At 45.1% G+C, this 19,568-nt stretch overlaps 1 protein-coding gene across 1 annotated transcript; it reads left to right on the forward strand.

Moving 5' to 3' along the window:
* The first annotated feature begins 1,970 nt into the window (after window positions 1–1,970).
* TNFAIP8L3 (TNF alpha induced protein 8 like 3) lies at window positions 1,971–15,503 on the forward strand. Its single transcript, XM_058737741.1, has 2 exons — window positions 1,971–2,087; window positions 14,003–15,503. The coding sequence occupies exons 1-2, from the start codon at window positions 2,039–2,041 to the stop codon at window positions 14,563–14,565; spliced, it is 612 nt and encodes a 203-aa protein (XP_058593724.1). The 5' UTR covers window positions 1,971–2,038; the 3' UTR covers window positions 14,566–15,503.
* The last annotated feature ends 4,065 nt before the right edge of the window (window positions 15,504–19,568 follow it).

Consider the following 19,568-nt stretch of genomic DNA (forward strand, 5'->3'; position numbering starts at 1 on the left):
GGTGGCCTAACAGATCAGTAGGACAAGGATAAACTATTCAATAAATTAAATAAATTGTGAGGAGAAAAAGTACCTCACGCAGTATGCACAATAAATTCTAAATGGATAAAAGATCTAAATGTGGAAAGCAAAACCTTAAAACTCCTGGAAAATATATGAGACTCACTTCCCACCTCATGGCAGGAAAGGATTTCTTAAAATGAGATTTGAAAACCACTAACAATAAAGGAAGACATTCGTAGATTTGACTATGTTAAAAATTTTAACTTCTGTATGACTAAAGACACCACAAATAAAGTTAAAACATAATACTACAGACTGGAAGGAGATAGCTGCAACTCATGCGATCAGCAGAGGATTAGAATGTGTAGCACAGTAAAAGCTCCTACAGATTAGCTGGAAAAAACCATACAATCCAACTGGGGGAGGGGGCAAAGTTAGCAAATTCTATGAATAAGCAATTACAGAGGAAAGATCTGAATGCTCAGTACACACAAAAAAATATATATTGAATTTCACTGGCACTCAGAGAAATATATGTTAAAACAAGATACTATTTTGAACCTATCAGGTTGGCAGAAAATTAAAAGGTGGGCTATTTGAAGTGTTGATGAGGAAATGGAACCACAGGAAATCAGACGCTGCTGCTGAGAGTGAAAATTAGTGCAGTCTTGCTGGGTAGCGCCCGCGGCCTCTGGCACAGGAGCTGGCAGCCATGTTCTAGATGTAGGACCCAGGAGACTATTGTCTGTGTGCAGAGACAGGTCTGTGGACCTTTCTTGCTTTGCAGAAAGTGGAAAGAACTTAAATGTTCATGATCAGGAAACGTGGATGCATAGTATATTTACATAATAAGCAACTAAATAACTAAATTCGAATGATTTTGAAAGCATGTTGTTAAAGGAAGAATTGCAGAAAAAATGCGTGTGGTATGACACCTTTACCTGAAGTTTAAAAACATTCTAAACAGGGGCACTGGGTGGCTCAGTCAGTTAAGCAGTTCAGCCTCTGACTCCTGATTTGTGCTCCGGTCATGATCTCACAGTTGGGTGAGTTCGAGCCCCACGTCAGGCTCTGTGCTGACAGCAAGGAGCCTGGTTGGGATTCTCTCTCCCTCCCTCTTTCTCTCTCTCTCCCTCTGCTCCCCCCATGCACACTGTCTCTCTCTTAAAATGAACATTTAAAAAATAAATAAATAACACTCTAAACAATATCCCAGTGATACGTGCATACTCATGAGGCAAAACTATAAAAACATGGTTGAGACAAAGACACATCAGCTTCTCAAGTGCAATTAGGTCTGTGGAGATAGAAGTGGGAAAGAGGGAGCTGAAAACAAAGAGGGCTTTTTACCTTGCTCTGTCTCCTAGGACAAAATACTGAGATTTGTTCCATCTGGGTAGTGGCCACATGAGTAGAGTTTGTTATATTCTATTTTGTCTATATACTTGAAATGTGACATGGCTTTTTAAAAAAATTCTGAGGGGAAAAAAACCCTTAATTTCCATTTTCAAGTGGGCAATAATTCAAAAAACATTTAAACTAGTTGATATTTGTCACTCGTGACTGGCAGTTTAGTGTGGTGGGTTGAAGCACAGGACTCTGGGGCAGCCTTCCAGGTCCGAATCCTGCTTTGCTTCTTCCTAAATGGTATTTAGGAAGCTGTTTAATTTCTCTCTGCTGTGGATTCCTTGGATGTAAAATGCTGCCACCGATGATGATGATGATGATGATGATGATGATGATGACGACGGTGATGATGATGATTAGTGCGTGCTCATAGAGTTGTCACGAGGATATGATGAGTTAGTGTGCATAAAGCACTACAGAAGTGGACTCTATTATTGTGCCCAAATACGATCTACCATTCGGAGAGACACTAGTTACTTATTATATGCAGGGGAGAGTGGGGGAGGGGATGAATAAGCTTTGTTGAAAGAAACCGTGTAAGTAGATGTTTTCAGTGATGGTTGCTCTTCTAACTGCAGTAAGACAAAAATATCTCTCAGATCTCCAAAATTAACCTGTGGAGTTGGAGATGATTCAGCCCCCAGTGACTTCACACGTATCTGCTTCAGTTAGCTCTGGTAAGTAAAATCATCACTCATTCACTTTTCAGAGCTGGCTGAAAAATCAATATGAAAAACAAAATCAATATGTAACTGTTGAAATATATAGAATCCCCTCTAAAAATGAAAGCTACATCTATCTTCAAGTTTTGATGGATATGTGGTATTGTATCATGGAATAAGAATGGCTTTTTTGTATTTAAAAACAATGATGAAATGTAAATCTCCTCACTAGATGGGAATTTAAATTGAAGCCTATTTAATGTCTCAACTAAGTGAGAAGAAATCACAGACGTTAGGGAGTCAAGGATGATTTTCTGAAAGCAGATACCAGAAGGGAAAGATTGCAGGCTTTGTCTGGAGTTGACTTGAACTTGGTTCCAGCTGCAATTCTACTACTTACTAGCCCCATAGCCTTGAGTGAATTACTTAAACCTGCTGTGGCTCAGATTCTCATCTACAAGATGGGACTCACAGTCCTTCTCTTGCAGAACTCTTGTGAGGACCTAGTACGTGCTCGGTGCTGATGAATGGGGGATCGTAAGCGTCTAAGACAAAATGAGATCACGAGCCGTTGAGCCTCACTTACAGCTGACCCTGCCAATCGCTCTTCACCTTACTTGGAACAGTAACTTATTTCAAAGCCCAGGAATTTTTCAAAATGAAGAAAACCTGGTCTTCTTAAAGATGATCAAATGCTGCTTTTAAAGAGTAATTATTCAATGCAAGGTATTGCAGCAATCAGGATCGGCTTTCCTATAAGGAATGTCCTGTTCTGACTGCCACTGCTTTCGCGTGTCCTTGAACAGCATCCTGGAATATCCAGTCCAGTTGGGAAGATTCATCATGCCTGGTCCCCCCAAAATACTCAAGTCATTTCTAACCACTGGAGGAATGAATTTCTAGGAATGACCAGCCACTAAGGGCAAAGCCAAAATTCTGTGCCCGCTCCCAGGCCTGAGCCAAAGGCAAGATTTCCGAGGTCACCAAGCCTGAGCCGGAGGCGGAACACCTGGCTAAAGCAATACCCCCTCCTCTGCACGCCCTTCTCTGACAACTCCATCCTTCTCCCTTCCACCCTCCATCCCAGTCCTGCAATGCCCAAACCTGCCCCTCACTTCCTACCCTCATTTTTCATTTAAGAGGAGGGGCAGTGTGGTAGTGGGCCCAAAGAGGAGAGAGAGAATCCCTAGGAGGGAGGCAGTGTGGCTCTGACTAAAGTGATTCCCAGCAAGCTGTGAATAGAGACTATGCTTTAACCAGCTAATTCGAGGTACCTGCATTTTCGAGGAAGAACCTGTTTATCTCTCAGGATCTCTAATTGGCAAATTCTTTAGGGAAGATGGGTCTTATCACCATCTCTTGCTCTATGGAAAGGGGTAAAGTTTGGGTGGGAAGATGGGAAGTTCAGGGTAGGACAGGTTGGTGTGAGGTGCCCACTGGGTAGGCTCCTGTGACCATCTCCACCCAGACAGAGGCCCCTTGGGCACCTGGAACAGCATGCTGAATTCATCCTCCCCACCAGCTCCTAGATGCCTGTTGCAGTTGGTGGTGCCTTAATGCCACCTCCCCCACCTGGTTTCCCAAGCTAGAAGAAGCACTCAGCGTCATCCTTGACTCATCCCTGCCCCCCAGCAGTCATCCATGCTGTTCCTTATTGCCCCCCCTGCCATCACAAAGGACAAGCTAAAATCAAAATTACAGTGCATTTAACTGTCTTGCTAATTGCCATGGCTTCCTACTACCTTGGGGAATATCTCAACACAAGTAAAAGTGTTTGAAATCCATATTTCAAATCGTCTTATTAAAATTTGTGAAATTTTTATGGCTCATTTCTTTTCAGATCTGATTAGATCATTACTTTTACCTTAATTTGGCTACGGAAAAGCTCTTATGATGAAGATAATCGTCAGCCCCGCCATTTCCTTGCCATTCACTTATGCTGGCAATGATTAGCGTATTGTCTTCAGTCCTCAGTTTTGTTTCTCATAGGAATCTTTTAAAATCACTGGCCCATTTTGTGAGGGTTCAGTTAGAACTAAATAATATAATCACTGAGTCTGTTTAAAGCACACATAAACAAATGCTGAAATAAATCAAAACTTTTGAAAGGGAATAAACAAGTGAGAGATGCACTAAATACCCCCAAACCCTGGATGGGGGACTTTCCCCACTTCCCTTAGAATGCCACACACCAGTGGGTCGCACAGTCAGCCTATATGTTAAGTTTTAGTAAAGCTTAACTTCTAAGGAAACAAGGAGACAGGGACGCCTGGGTGGCTCAGTCAGCTCAGCATCCAACTTCAGCTCAGGTCACGATCTCGCAGTTGAAGGGTTTGAGCCCTGCATCAGGCCCTGGGCTGGCAGTGCAGAACCTGGTTAGGATTCTCTTTCTCTCCTCTCTCTCTGCCCCTCCCACATTTGCACTGTCTCTCTCTCTCTCTCTCTCTCTCTCTCAAAATAAATAAATAAACTTTAAAAAAAAGGAGACAGAAATAGAGCTTCTAATGGCTTCATTTTGCACACCCTGGAGTGTTGCCTGGCCGACCCTGCTGCCGTCTGTGTCATGGTGACCCCCCTGTAGGACCCACGAGCTGCTTGCTTCTTACTACAGGTGGTGGAAATTTGGGGACCTCAGGTCTCAGCCACAGAGGTGAGCCCAGGAGATATGTGCTCAAGGCGTGGTGGCTCTCTTGGGGGGTTGGGGAGACCCAGTCCTGAAGAAGGCTCAAGAGTGTGCTAGACTGAACTGCAGTCAGAAAAACTGCATTCCTGACCCTCCCAGGCCATCCAAGTTTTACAGTGATGCCTTTTAAAATATCCCAAAATATCTTCTTTAAGCCTCAAGAATGCTACCTCATTGAAGTATGAAAGGGATCAGACCAACAAAGGCATTTTTTCACGAGCTTCTAAGCTTTGATCATTTCTCTGTGGAGAGATGGGAGGATCGAGGTTTTTGCTTGTCTCTAACTCAAAGGCCCCACCATCATTCAATAATCGCATTTCATTGTAACTTCTCCAGTGTCATGTTTTTAATATTCCAGCAGTATACAAGTCACAGTTTTATACAAGGGAAGGAAAATGTTTTCTAGGTTGACTCCACTGGAGATGCAACAACTCAATTAATCTTCCTGGAAACCGTAACTCTGTTAGGTTCACATTTCAAAACTCTACTTAAGGTTGCTTAATAGTTTTGTCCCCATAGCAACATAGGGACAAGCAAGAACTAAAGCAGAGGCAGCGTCTTCTCTAGTAGGTGTTTTGTCATCGTCATGGATATCCCATCCTTCAGACCACCTCACCCCCACAGCCAGCCCCCTCCCCATCATTCACACAGAGAACAGACAAAGAAGCAAGCAGGGAGAGGCGAGGGTGTTACTTCTCCCCCTGGCTCCTGGCCCTTTATCAATAGTGAAGGACACGACCAGTCCAATCAGCCTTTCTGGGCGCGTATGCAGGTGAGCAGAAAGACAGGTGCTCATCACAAAAGTTCAAGTAGTTTGCGAGGCAGCTCCATCTCAAGGAGGCTTGCTTGAACTTCTTTCCCAACAGTTAAGTATAAGTGATTGCCAGGAATTTGGATTACCACTCTTCACCCTCTGCTTACCCTTCCACATACCCTGAAGACCCCTCCCACTTTCCTTGTACTCTGGGTCTCCTGCCTTGACAGATGGTACTTATTAAGCACCACAGATTGTTTTGCTCTGGGCACCATCTCCACTCTTCTACTCTAGCTACCTGTCCTACTGGCCATCATCTTAGGCTGTTTACAGAAGTGAAGTGATACTGTGAGCACTGGCTATGGCAGAGAATTTCTAATCTTACAAAGTTGATACAACTATCCATACTCGAATCCAAGTTTTCCACACACTCCTTAAGTGGAAGTAGAGGAGTCAGAGTCCCGAGAGTAAGGAGAGAAGAGATGAGTCTGCTCCCAGCCCCTCTTACCTCACCGCATGCTGGGTTGAGGATGCTCAGAGCACTTCATCCCTCATAACCATCATTTATTTTATTTTTCCCAAAATGTACTACCTGCTCTTCCTATGCTGAAGTTCATCTGCCTCCTTTCTGCCCACTCACCCAACTTGGTAAGATCTTCCTGCTGTTTATCAACACCAGTTCGGCATTTCACCATCTGGGAGAGCTTAGCATTGTCTAGAAATGTGGAAACATCACTTGTACTATGGCAGAACATCATTTATAGAAGCACCAATGGACACCAGCCCCAGCACTTTTCCATTTAGTGAAGGACCCACTTAAATTATCTTTTGCTTACTCTCTCCAAACTGTTCGCTAACTACCATTGTCACACCACTCTCCCCACATAGTTCTGATACTTTTCCTTTCCTTGTAAATATTCTAAGGGTGCTTACTCTCAGAGCACTGACTTCACATTGCTTTTACCTGAGCTTCCCCATCAGGGGAAGGAAGCCCCTGTCTATTCTACAGGGATCAATTTTGCAGCTTCCTCAGTCTTGTCTCATTGTGCCAGTCAAGTAAGCTATATAGTAGCTGCATAATCACATTTTTGTCTCCATTCTCAGAGATCCTGAGGTGTTGTAAACAAGTCATTACCTTTCATGACTGGGGAATGGGAATGTTTTTACAAACATTGTTAAGAGAATTACCCCTGGCCAAAAGAGCCTTCCAAAGGCTTGTACATAGCAATAAGAGGACGGTTTTCACCAAGACCTAATCTAGATCTCTTAGTGTTTCCCCAAAGTAAATATGTGTCCACTGATCAGGACTGTTTCCCCAGATATCCAAGTGCCTTCCTGACCTTGACTTCCAAAACTCACACGCTTCCTCTCAGCCTACAGCGTTCCTCCCTGATACATCGCCAACACAGTCCGCCTGCTGAATGTTGAGACAGAAGGATGGATGGAAGGAAGCAAGCCCAACATTTCTATGTGCAGAAGTCTTCTGAATAAGACCGCCTCCCCCAGGTTTCCCTAGTGCACACACCCTCCCTTTAATCAGGCACACATGATGGAAACAGTGGGGTCTCCTCACCCCTGCCAGGCAGATCCCCTGGGAGATGTAAAAGTTGACCAGAGTGTCTTATTTTTTTTTCTCTCAATACTACCCCAGCATTTCTCATAATATATGCCACAAGATAGTGTGTGTGTGTGTGTGTGTGTGTGTGTACACAAATTTCGTAAGGTTCAGTAAGTTTGAGAAGTGGTGGACTAAATAAAACTACACAGGTGTCTTTACTGTGGGACTTCTCGAAGCCTTTAATAAGCTACTTGGTATGGCAAATCTTTAAGAGCCAGCCATAATATATGGTCATCCGCGAACTCATTGTAACTGGCCACAGACCCTTCCTTACCAGAGTGCCTCTCAGGACTAGTGTTCTTTTTTTTCAACATTTTTTTTTTTTATTTATTTTTGGGACAGAGAGAGACAGAGCATGAACGGGGGAGGGGCAGAGAGAGAGGGAGACACAGAATCGGAAACAGGCTCCAGGCTCCGAGCCATCAGCCCAGAGCCTGACGCGGGGCTCGAACTCACGGACTGCGAGATCGTGACCTGGCTGAAGTCGGACGCTTAACAGACTGCGCCACCCAGGCGCCCCTCAGGACTAGTGTTCTGTAGGATACATGCTGGGGCATGTTGTGTACCGTGGGTCTTAGAGGCAGCATGTCAGAGTCACTTAAGGAGCTTGTGATTACCAGCCGTCTCCTAAAGATCTTCATACTGACAGTCTGGGCTAGAGTGTGAGAATCTACTTATTGTTTTTTCTTAAAGCTTTCCTGGTTATATTGATGATCCATAGCCCTTGGGTTCCCCTGCTGTAGACTCTTGATATTTAAGGCTTCAGAGATGCTATACCTCTGACCCTCCTGAGCCCTCCCCATGGAAGCTTCTACACTAAATCCCCTTGTAGGTAAATAACACATTCTTATACAATAGAGATGGCTGAAAACTTACCAGGAAAAACACCCAAAGCCTTTATGATTTGGGGGAAATTGCTGGCCTGTATCTATGACTTTAGAAACCACTTTGTAACATTGTAGCCATCCCCATCCAGCCACATTCAAGTCCACCTTTAGCTTTCTCCAGCTGTTCTCACTCATGCCATTTTGGGCTATTTCACATGTTTTCATATTTTGTTTCATTTGTCTACATCTCACATCCCTGCAGGACCATATTTTGGGGGGATTTCATATACAGACGAACTAAGAGTAAGCACTCCATAACTGCAGAGAAACCAGAGGACAAAAGGGACTTTGCCCAGAATGAACAAAAAAGGGTTAAGGTTGACTACAGAATTAAAAAGCAAGTAGAGAGGCACGGTAAATCGGTCAGTGTGGCAACATGAATGTGCACAATTTACCTGTACACAAAATTTATAGGATTTTAAATGGTAGGTAGGTCTCATATTCTGCCACCCTCTGCAGTTTTTCTTTGTTACTTCTTTGTTCAATTTTTAACTCCATGATATATGCATCACTAGTGGTTTAGGACTAGGGTGACTAAGGCGCCTGGGTGGCTCAGTTGGTTGAGTGTCCAACTCCAGCTCAGATCATGATCTCGCAGTCTGTGAGTTTGAGCCCCGTGTCAAGCTCTGTGCTGACAGCTCAGAGCCTGGAGTCTGCTTCAGATTCTGTGTCTCCCTCTCTCTCTCTCTCTGCCCCTTCCCCGCTCATGCTCTCTCTCTCTCAAAAATAAATAAACATTTAAAAATTAAAAAACAAAAACAAAAAACGGAATAGGGTGACCAACTTGTCCCAATGTGCCTGGCACTTTTCTCATTCTAGCACTGAAAATCAGCTGTAGGGGAAACCCCTCAATCCTGACAAGTCAGAGCAGTTGGTCCCTCTACTCAAAAGACAGAAAGAATTCCCTGATCAAATAAAACTGGGAATTGCTACATCGCTTTTATCCACCTGAGTCACTGCCGCAGTAACAAAACAAACTACCACAAACAGTGGCTTAAAGCAACACAAATTTATCATCTTCCACATCTAGAGATCAGAAATCTCTAAATAGGTTTTACAGGACTAAAAATCAGTGTATCAGCAGAGCTGCATTTTTTTTTTTCCTAGAGGCTCGAGGGGAGATTCTGTTCCCTTTCCTTTTCCAGCCTCTAGAAGCCAGCCACATTCCTCGGCTGGTGGCTCCCTCCTTCATCTTAAAAGCAAGCGATCACGTCACTCTGACCCTCTACTTCCATCGTCAAATCCTGTTCTCTGGCCCACTCTGTCCTGCCTCCCTCTTTCACTTTGAAAGACCCTTGTGATTATGGGCGCCTGGGTGGCTCAATCAGTTAATCGTCCAACTTCAGCTCAGGTCATGATCTAATGGTTCGTGGGTTCAAGCCCCACATTGGGCTCTGTGCTGACAGCTCAGAGCCTGGAGCCTGCTTCAGATTCTGTGTCTCCCTCTCTTTCTCTGCCCCTCCCCCACTTGTGCTCTGTCTGTCTCTCTCTCTCAAAAATAAACAAACACTTTTTACAAAGAAAAGACCCTTGTGATTATATCAGGCTCACTGGATGATCCAGTGTAATTTCTCCATCCCCAAATCCTTAACTTCATCACATCTGCACAGTCTGTCTTGCTGGGTAAGGTAACATATTCTCAGGTTCCGGGGACTGAGATGTGGACACCTTTGGCAGCTGGAGGGTCATTGTTCTGCCTACCACACCCAGTGTTCTCAGAGAGTTGAAAACACCTTCATGTGTTAAAGGAATATTGTTAAGTCTCACAGGAAAAGAACCTTTTAGCATTGCCTGACCCAGTCCTGTCCACACTTACTTGATCAAGAAAGAAGCTCTTTACCCCCAAAGAGCACTTATCATCTCATGGAATGCAGCTGCTGTCACAGAGGGGAGAATTCAATCTGGTTGTGCGTACCGCCGAGAGTCCAGAGACTTTCCATGTGATATGCAGATGAGGACAGTTTTGAGGAAATTGATTTATAGATCCAATTCCTCTTCCTCATTTCAGTACATACTCTTTTCTACACTTACCTGCCTGACAAACAACATGAGGTCAAGGCAGGGTGGACCTGTCTTCTTTCCGCTGTTTTCATCAGAGGCCACAGCCATTAAGAATCGTATCAGGACAGTATATTACCCTGGGTGCAAAACCTCCCTGGTCAGACACAGGGATGATGTGAAACTCTGGGGTTGGCGATGCCTCTTTGAAGCAAGACGCCATAACCTGCCCCCTACCCATCTCATTTGAAGCTGCATTTCCAATAAAAATTTTCCTTTTACATTTAGTATTTGTCAACATTTTAATATTTCATATTGTGTGCTAAAATGAAATAACTCACTCCAGAGGAAATGCTTTGAGGCTTGGAGATTTATGGTTACCAGAATCATCTTTTAATTTAAAATTTCAATTTGTATGCATCCTTTGACTGTAGAGAATTATGATGAATTGATCAAATAAAACACTTTCAAGCATAAAAACATATTAAGTTAAAGTTCTCTGGGTGTCATTGAAAAGAGATAGTTTCAAAGGGAAAAAAAGAACAATGTAACATTTCTAAAGAAGAGCTTGCTCCTGTCACTCTAAAATGTACAATAATGTCCTATCACTGCCAGTGTTTATGTTATGTTGGACATATTTAAAAGAATGATATAGCAGGCTAATTTTAAATATCACTCTTATATAGAAATCATGTCTATTAACAAATTATAACTATTTAAACTTAAGGTGAAAAATATGGCTGCCAAGTTAAATATGCAAGGAGGTATGTAGTTTTTCAAAACCCTTAAGGGAATATATGAGCAAAAACGGTGACGGCTACTGGTCTAGAGAAAAATGTTGGGAATGCTGGCAGGGGAAAGAGCAGTGTTTGGAATCAGGCTCGCAGAGGAGCCTTGGTTAAAATGCTAGCTTCACCCAACAGAGTTAAAACCATGAAGCGTCTGGCACAGAGCCAGCCAGTGCTCCCTTCCTGCCACCAGGACCTGCCAAGTGCCATCAGTGTGTGAGGCACTGGGCATACAGTAGGGCTTCGACACCCGTCCCTGCTCGCACAGAGCTCACATTCTGGTGAACATGCATGTATTTGATCTGCCGCTTCTGTGTGGGTACATGCTTGCTGCATTTCTTTTCTTTTCTTATTTTTAATGTTTATTTATTTTGAGAGGGGAGGAGGGGCAGAGAGAGAGAGAGAGAGAGAGAGAATCCCAAGCAGGCTCCAGGCTGCAAGCGCAGAGCCCGACTCAGGGCTCAGTCCCACACCCATGAGATCATAACCTGAGCCGAAATCAAGAGTCGGACACTGAACCAAGTGAGCCACCCAAGCGCCCAAGCTTGCTGCATTTCTAAAGAGTCTCTTACTACTCTTATTCTCAGGCAGCTTTTAGGAGCTGTATCTATAAAGAAATGACTCATTTTTTTATATTCTAGAAGAGGTCCTTCTAAATTCCATTGTTCCCTTCAGAATAATCACCTGAGGAGGCATACGCTTATTTTAGTGACAGGGCAACTACTCAAAAGTCTTTAAGCCTCTGCTGTGGGATTGACTTCAAAGCATACAGCACAATCTTCTGAACATTCTTAATACTTGTAAATGTTTGTCTTTGGGGGAGCGCCTGGGTGGCTTAGTCAGTTGAGTGCCTTGACTCTTGGTTTCAGCTCAGGTCATGATCTCATGGTCGTGGGATTGAGCCCCGAGTCGGGCTCCATGCTGAGTGTAGAGCCTGCTTGGTATTCTCTCTCTCTCCCTCTGCTCTTCCCACCCTCACAAAGTAAATAAATTTTAAAAACATATATTTGTCCTTGGAATACATATTGGTGTTTTGGGGAACAGGTTTATTCACACAAAGGGTCTGGTGACCCTAGTAGGTGGTCAGACTGGGTAGGAATATTTTTTATGACAAACTCTAGGAGGGCATAAATCAGGCAGTCTGGGCTTTCTCATGGTAAAGAATAGTCAAGAGATGCTATTTGTTCTCTTTGTACCTAGACTGAAGGCAAAAGCCCACCCACATCAGGGTCACTTGACTGTGAAGTTGCTTGAAGACTCTACAGTTTCCAACTTTAGGGAGAGAGCTTCCTGAGTTGTAGGAAGCCCATGGTACCTACTACCTTACTGATGATGATCCTGCCACAGCAACCCCACTCCAGGCCATGACCCTCGGGGCCCGCATCTAGAAGCCTGAGAGCAGACGTAGCTGTCTCGGAAGGACCCAGGACCGAGGGAGCAAGGCCGGGCCAGTTGTGAGGGGGCCATGTGGGTGCAGGAAGTGCACACAAGCCTTGTCTGAATTGTGTTGGAGTATTTATTGAGTGTCTGTGAGACCTGAGCATTAATCACAGGTATTAATCACTGTCCACTGAGAAAACGAATCCAGGGTGGGCAGAGGGTGTGGAATATGAGATGGGGCGGACAGGCAAAGATTTCAGAACATGGCATGTGTGGCCATCTGTCTGTCTGCTCTGCCTATTGTATCTGTCACTTACATGTGGCCACAGAGTGCTGGATAAAATCTCTCTGGATCCTATAAGGGTCCTCAATTCTCAAAGGAAAACTGTTTTTTTAACTATAAATTTGCACTGTATTTTACTGCTTCCTTATTCTTCTGCAGTGTTTCTCTGTATTTTACTTAGCAGACACCATTTCATCCCTGTGCCCAGAACTGAACTAGGTGCTGTGGGAGACACTGTCTCAGTCCTTAGGCAACTTGAATCTCCTTGGGAAGACAGGCATACATACTGTAGAGTAATGGCCAGCGGGTTTCAAACGTCAGCTCTAGCTAATAGGTGACTTCATGGAGTATTTTATCAAATCTAAGACACTGTCAATTGTAAGATGTTGTTTTATGTGCCCTTAAGAAAGAAAAATATGCTGCCAATTAAATTGTGAATGACTGCTTTCTTTTTATTCAGAAATTTTATACTTCTTGAAAGATTCTTTTTGGACTTGCTTAGACATAGTGTTATTTTTAACATATATTACTCTTGTTCACTCATGAAGTAGAACATAAGAGAGAAATAAATTGGCTTTGGTTTTTCTAAGCTGCTTCACATTCAGGGTACTGCTCACCTGAAGTATCTTTGACCTGCTGTGGTCAGTGCATGTGTTTCTCACGCAGCGCCCTTCTGTTCCCTATGCCAACGGAGAGCGTTGGAGAGGCAATATTCCTTCGAGTACTCTTGACTTCTCCCAAATCTCTGGCTCCTACTGTGCAAATTGATGCGCATATAATGACAACCACAGCACAAGTGCCACCTGGCAACAGTGACTGTAAGACACATACCAATTTCCAAGATACCGAACATGAAAAAAATACACCATAGACTCAAAAGATAGATTCTGAGACTCAGTCAAAAAGACTGCCATGATCAACTGCCCATGTCTTCCCTGGGAATGGTGTTGGCATCGGTGCTACATTCTTGTCATTAAACAGTAATTTGCACAACTGGTTAGTTCTCTGTGAGCTAATGGGTCAGGAAGGTGTTATGCATGAAGTAGGTCTAAAAAGGTGCGATTTCGGGTGCCTGGGTGGCTCAGTCAGTTAAGAGTCCAACTTCAGCTCAGGTCCTGATCTCATGGTCCATGAGTTCAAGCCCCGCATCGGGCTCTGTGCTGACAACTCAGAGCCTGGAGCCTGCTTCAGATTCTGGGTCTCCCTCGCTCTCTGCCCCTCCCCCACTCACACTCTGTTTCTCTCACTCTCAAAAATGAATATTTAAAAAAAAATTTTTTTAATGTGCTATTTGGCCTGGACAAAAGGAAACCACTTCCAGAGAGGGAAGAGTGCAAGACAGAAGGCTCAAGAGGGAAAATAAGCATGTCATGTGGAGAGGACGGTGGAGGGATCCCAGGCTTTGGTGGGGTTTGGTTAGGGAGTTGTGGGGTATAAAAGGCATGAGTCTTTCCCTAGGAACATATTCGTGTGTTTCACTTGTAGAAGACACTAATGGTTCTCATATTTCTATAACTTTTCTTTCTTTCCTTACTATAGGTCCTGATGTTTTTAGTTCAAAGAGCCTTGCCCTTCAAGCTCAGAAGAAGATCCTGAGCAAAATAGCCAGCAAAACTATGGCAAACATGTTGATCGATGACACCAGCAGTGAGATCTTTGATGAGCTCTACAAAGTCACTAAAGAGCACACCCACAGCAAGAAGGAAGCCCACAAGATCATGAAAGACTTGATCAAGGTGGCAATCAAAATTGGAATCCTCTACCGGCACAACCAGTTCAGCCAGGAGGAGGTTGTTATCGTGGAGAAGCTCAGGAAGAAGCTGAACCAGACGGCCATGACGATCGTCAGCTTCTATGAGGTGGAGTACACCTTTGATAGGAACGTGCTCTCCAAGCTTCTACATGAGTGCAAGGACCTGGTGCATGAACTGGTGCAGCGACACCTGACACCCAGGACCCATGGGCGCATCAACCACGTCTTCAACCACTTTGCTGACGTGGAGTTCCTCTCTACCCTTTATAGTCTGGATGGAGACTGTAGGCCCAACCTCAAGAGAATTTGTGAAGGAATCAATAAATTGCTAGATGAGAAAGTCCTCTGAATGCCTTCTCTCCTCCTGGACTTTGCTGAGTTCCAGTTCTAGTACCCAATGTGGTCCAGGTTAGAAAAAAGAAACCCGGAAACCCTTGTCGAAGACGCCCATTTTCTGTCCTATTCGCCCATCTGATATTGATGCCAGATTGCACTCAGGTGTGTTTATCCCCTGAGCTCAGTGACGAGGTCTGCTCTTCAAATCACCTTGGTTCGCCAGCCCAAAGGACATTTCATTTGTTCTAGGCAGAAGGCTGCTATGCTCCTCAAGGTGAGCTCAGTGCATCTTGGTGGAGTGGAAGGAGCCCTGGACCAGGAGTTGGAGGACGTGGATTTGGTTCCCAGCTTCACCAGTACAACCATCCTTGGGATCCTGGAACCACAATGCCCTCCTGCCTACCTCCCAGGACTGCTGTGAGGTTCAAATGAGACAATGTATGTTCCCGCTTTTAAAAACTCTAACGTAAGCTCTTATTATTTTCTCTCTGGAGTGTGAGAGGGATCAACCTGGATCTAGACTACTAAGCAGAAGAGAAGAAAAGAATAATGGTATCTAGTGGGCTGGGTTTACAGTCTGTCTCTAGATGTGCTGTTTCAAACACAGATGAATACACAGGTGTGAAGAAGTGTAGCTGCAAATTGGAAAAATGTTTTCCAAGAGTTGTGTTTTTTAGGTCTTAGATGTAGGTTTATGATCCTGCAGAGGGAATCTTTCCAGCAGGGTGGGGGTATGGAGAGTTTCTTACTCATAATGCAGGAGGAGGGAAGTGTGCTCCCTGTGGGAGAGGCCTCTCCCTCCCAGGGGCCACCATGAGGTGTGGGAGGGTTTATCCCAGCAGCACAGGAGAGCTGGGCAGCACGAACCCCTATCCATCTCTCTTGGCCTTTCACAGACACATTGTGCTATTTTCTTTGGTTCGTTAATAAATTGAAACCCTTCAAACAAGAGGTTTTGGAGTTGTGATTCAAAAATAAAATACCTTGGAATTAGATGCAGTGTTAAGAATAATGGGATTGAGGGGCACCTGGGTGGCTCAGTCAGTTGTGTCGGACTCTTGATTTTGGCTCAGGTCATGATCCCAGGGTGCTGGGATCGTGCTCCATGTTGGGCTCCATGCTGGGCGTGCAGCCTGCTTAAGATTCTCTCTCTGCCCCTCCCCTGTGTGCACTCACTCACATACTTGCACACATTCCCTCTCTCTCTCTCTTTAAAAAGAAGAAGAATGGGATTTAAAGGCAGACAACGAAGAGCAAGAACTCTGCACTCAGACCCTAAGGGGCAGTGTAGGAGGCAGGAAGGGTGAGGGTGCAGGCAGCTGCTCATGGACATGTGACCAACCACCTTCTCTGAGCGCCTCCCAGCCTCACTTTCACACTGTGGCTTCTGACATTTTCACCAATTCTTAACAAATCTCAGGACAGTGTATTTACTGCCTTCTCATGTTGTCTGCAGGACACCACTTTAAGAGACTTGGTCTTCCTGCATCACCTCCCATGCTGCTCTGCTTCTTATACCTGATGATATTATAAAAAGACATTAGCTCAGCCCATGGCTCATCCCATCCAGAGATGGTTTGAGGATGTGAAATGGCATCCTGTGAACCTACAGTGGCCATTCAGCCTCAACTGGCTCCTGTGTCAACATCAGTGCAAACCATCAGTTAAGTTCTTCAGCTACTCAAAATTAGCTCATAGGAAGGGTGTTTAGTAGGGAAAAGGGAACAGTTAAGCCAGCCCCCAGCCCCTCCTCACAGACCTGAGGACTGAACGATGATGCCCTGTGCACATGCGGGCTGGGGAGGTCGTTGGCCATTCTGGCAATGGAAGCCACCAGTGGCAGGCTCCTTCCTTCCCACCTACCCACTAGGCAGCAAGCAGCCCAGCGATAGCTGAATTTTCACATGCAGAGTCTTCAATGCCTGCCTTGGTGCACTAGTCTGATTAAGGACTGCTTTCTAGTTTGAGGGATGGCTCCAGAAGCAAGTTCTCTTTTCACTAAGTAGGTGGACCCGCCCAGAGAATTCAGACCCACAAGGAATGCATGGAACTATCTTCTGTTCATCTGAGACACAGCAGGGAAGAAGGCAGGATCAGGTTCTCCTCACTTGGCCGGTCATTAGCACACATTAGTTTCTGACAGTCCACGAGTCCCTAAGGAAACCGGGTCCTCCTTGTTCTCATCACAGAAGGATCAGCACTTCCACCAGCACATCTCAGCAAGTGCAAAAGCAGAGTGTAGACCAAAACATGTTCTACTGACCTAAACCTCCCCACTGAGGCAGCCAAGGGGCTCTCTACTGCATGACCAGCTGGGTGTATCTCAAAGTTACCAACAGTAGCACAGCAGGGGGGCGGGGGGCTGGGCTACCCAGGCAAAAGTAACCCACAGGCCTCTAAAAATAGCCAAAACCAATCCCATGTGTACATTTTAAATATACCACTGGTATATAAACTCAAGTGATTCTCGAGTTTCATCAACCAGCTGAAGGCTTAAAAATTTCAGATACTTTACATAACAATCTAGTGACCAAAAAAAGAATCGCATTATTAGTTTATCCTGAGGACTCTACTCACATCACTCTGTGGCCCTGAAAGGCTGTTTTGGCTGAAAAGAAAATACGAAGGAGACCAGCAGATGCTAGATGCTTTCAAAAACAAGACCCTGCACATGTGCATTTGTGCTCAGAACTCTATAAAATTTGCAATAATGAGAACCCACAAAGGCAAAGTGAGGATATCTACATTTAGGTGGCAACGAAAAGAAAAAGGATTTCAAGAGAAGCAATAATATAAAATCACTCAATTGATCAAGCCCCACACAAAGTTCAGAGAGCAAAGCCTGGCTCAGCAAATGAAGGGCAGAGACAGCACTCATTCTTTAAGAGGGGAGGGGCGCAGGAGCAGCCTGTCTCAGTTATCTGGAAACATCGCTAGGTCTTCAGCCATCTGTGAGCACTCAGCTCTGTCCCCTGGGAGGACAGCGGACTTACGCTGAAATCCCCAGCCCGCGCCTGGTTACGTGTCCCTCCTCATGCATCTGAGCCCTGCAGAAACACATTTCCTGCCGGCTGCGCCTGCCGAGTGTCTGTGTTGCCCTTCCTCCCTGTGTTTGCATCTGTGAGTCTTGACACCCTCAGCAACTCCAGGTCTCTGCTCAGTGACAAATCAAAATGAAAAGACTTCTCCATCTGTGCTTCTCCTCCGAACTCCCATCTCCCCCATCTGTACATTTTTCAGAAGCAGATCAGTACATTTGCTGGCTACTCAATGAACTTCTTACATCCATTTACATTTTAAAAAGAGAGAGCACAAATCAGGCCTGCATGCCCTCTGCCCATTATCTTTGGGTTTTGTTTTTTTTTTTAATTCAACATGGTCTCAGGTGTCAAGAGCAAAACTGATCGGTGAAAATTCTAGATCAGCCAGCTTTGGCTGTGAAGACATTGCATTAGCAGGAGCTGTCCGTCAATGGACTGGGATGTTGACAGCAGAGTCATAAATCAGATGGCCTTGAAGGAGAGGGTCCCCAAGACCCTCCCAACTCAGAATTGTGTGGCCACTTTCCCTTGTTTAGTCTGACTGTACTGTGGGGGCCACCAACCAGGCCCACTCCCTGCTCATTCTTAGAGGGAGGTCTTTTTTGTTAGGGGGAAGACTCTTCTACAACCTGTTCCCCAAAATGGCATCTAGGAATCACTGAGAGTTCTGGTTTTGGGGGGGGCGGGCAGGAAGGAGGATTGGTAGCCAGGGAGAGAGAAGAACTCTCCCATGAGTTCTAAAGGGAGTTTGGGATTTCTGTTTCATTCTGATGACTTTATTTTTGAGAGAGACAGAGACAGAATGTGAGCAGGGGAGGGCAGAGAGAAAGGGAGACAGAATCCAGAGCAGGTTCCAGGCTCTGAGCTGTCAGCACAAAGCCCCAGGCGGGGCTCGAACTCACAAACTGCGATATCATGACCTGAGCCGAAGTCAGATGCTTAACCGACTGAGCCACTCAGGTGCCCCTTCATTCTGACGACTTTAAAAAAAAAAAAATCAAAATCGATCTAAGTACCTTCTGAATCTTGTGGGTGATGCCACCTAGCCTCAGGGTCTGAGATTTCCTGTATTTACACTTTCATGCTGAATGATCAACTCAAGTGAAATAATCTAACTGAATGTATTTCTTTTTTATTTTTTAAATATTTATTTATTTTTGAGAGAGAGAGCGCAAGTGGGGGAGGAACAGAGAGAGGGGGGCAGAGGATCTAAAGCAGGCTCTGTGTTGACAGCAGAGAGCCCGACGCGGGGATCAAACTCACAAACTGCGAGATCATGATCTGAGCCAAAATCAGACGCTTAACTGACTGAGCCACCCTGGCGCCCCTAACTGAATATATTTCTGCAACTAGGTGGATCTGTAAGTCTTCAGGGTCCATGGGTTCTCAGTTTTGAGAATCGTTAGACAACATGTGAGAGTGTAGGCTTGCAGAGAACAAATGTCACATTGCCCTTGATGGTGACTCACAACAGGTGCGGGATGAGCCAGTGTCTGGGGGACACACAGGCCTGCTGCAGAAAGAGGCGGACTCCCACATGCCCTGCCTGCCCTTTGGAACTGGCCAGCACAGTCTACCACACATAAACCAAAGAATTGACCAGCCCATCCTGGCAATCCTAATAATGAAACTCAGAGGTACAAGAGAGGCCATCACTAGACACACCAGGCACTGCTCCTTCCAAGGAAGGGAACAGAGGGAAAGCCTTGCAGAGAAGAGAAGTCACTTGTGCCCACTCACACGCTATCTCAGTTCCAGATTACTAGAGTGCAGAATCCCAGGCATCAAGAGTATCTGTGGTTCTGGGATCCCAGGAGCTAATTCCTTGGCTGAGCTTAAGAACAAGGCACATGGCACTCAGGTACTGGTGGCATCGAATGCCTCCCCACCCAGAAGAAGGAAGAACCAGCCAGAGTAAGCATTCTCTCACACTCCACCCCGGCAAGCCCCTCGGTGCTATCATTTGCCTTCCTTG

The sequence above is a fragment of the Neofelis nebulosa genome, chromosome 7 (assembly GCF_028018385.1).
Source record: "Neofelis nebulosa isolate mNeoNeb1 chromosome 7, mNeoNeb1.pri, whole genome shotgun sequence".
Classification (NCBI taxonomy): domain Eukaryota; kingdom Metazoa; phylum Chordata; class Mammalia; order Carnivora; family Felidae; genus Neofelis; species Neofelis nebulosa.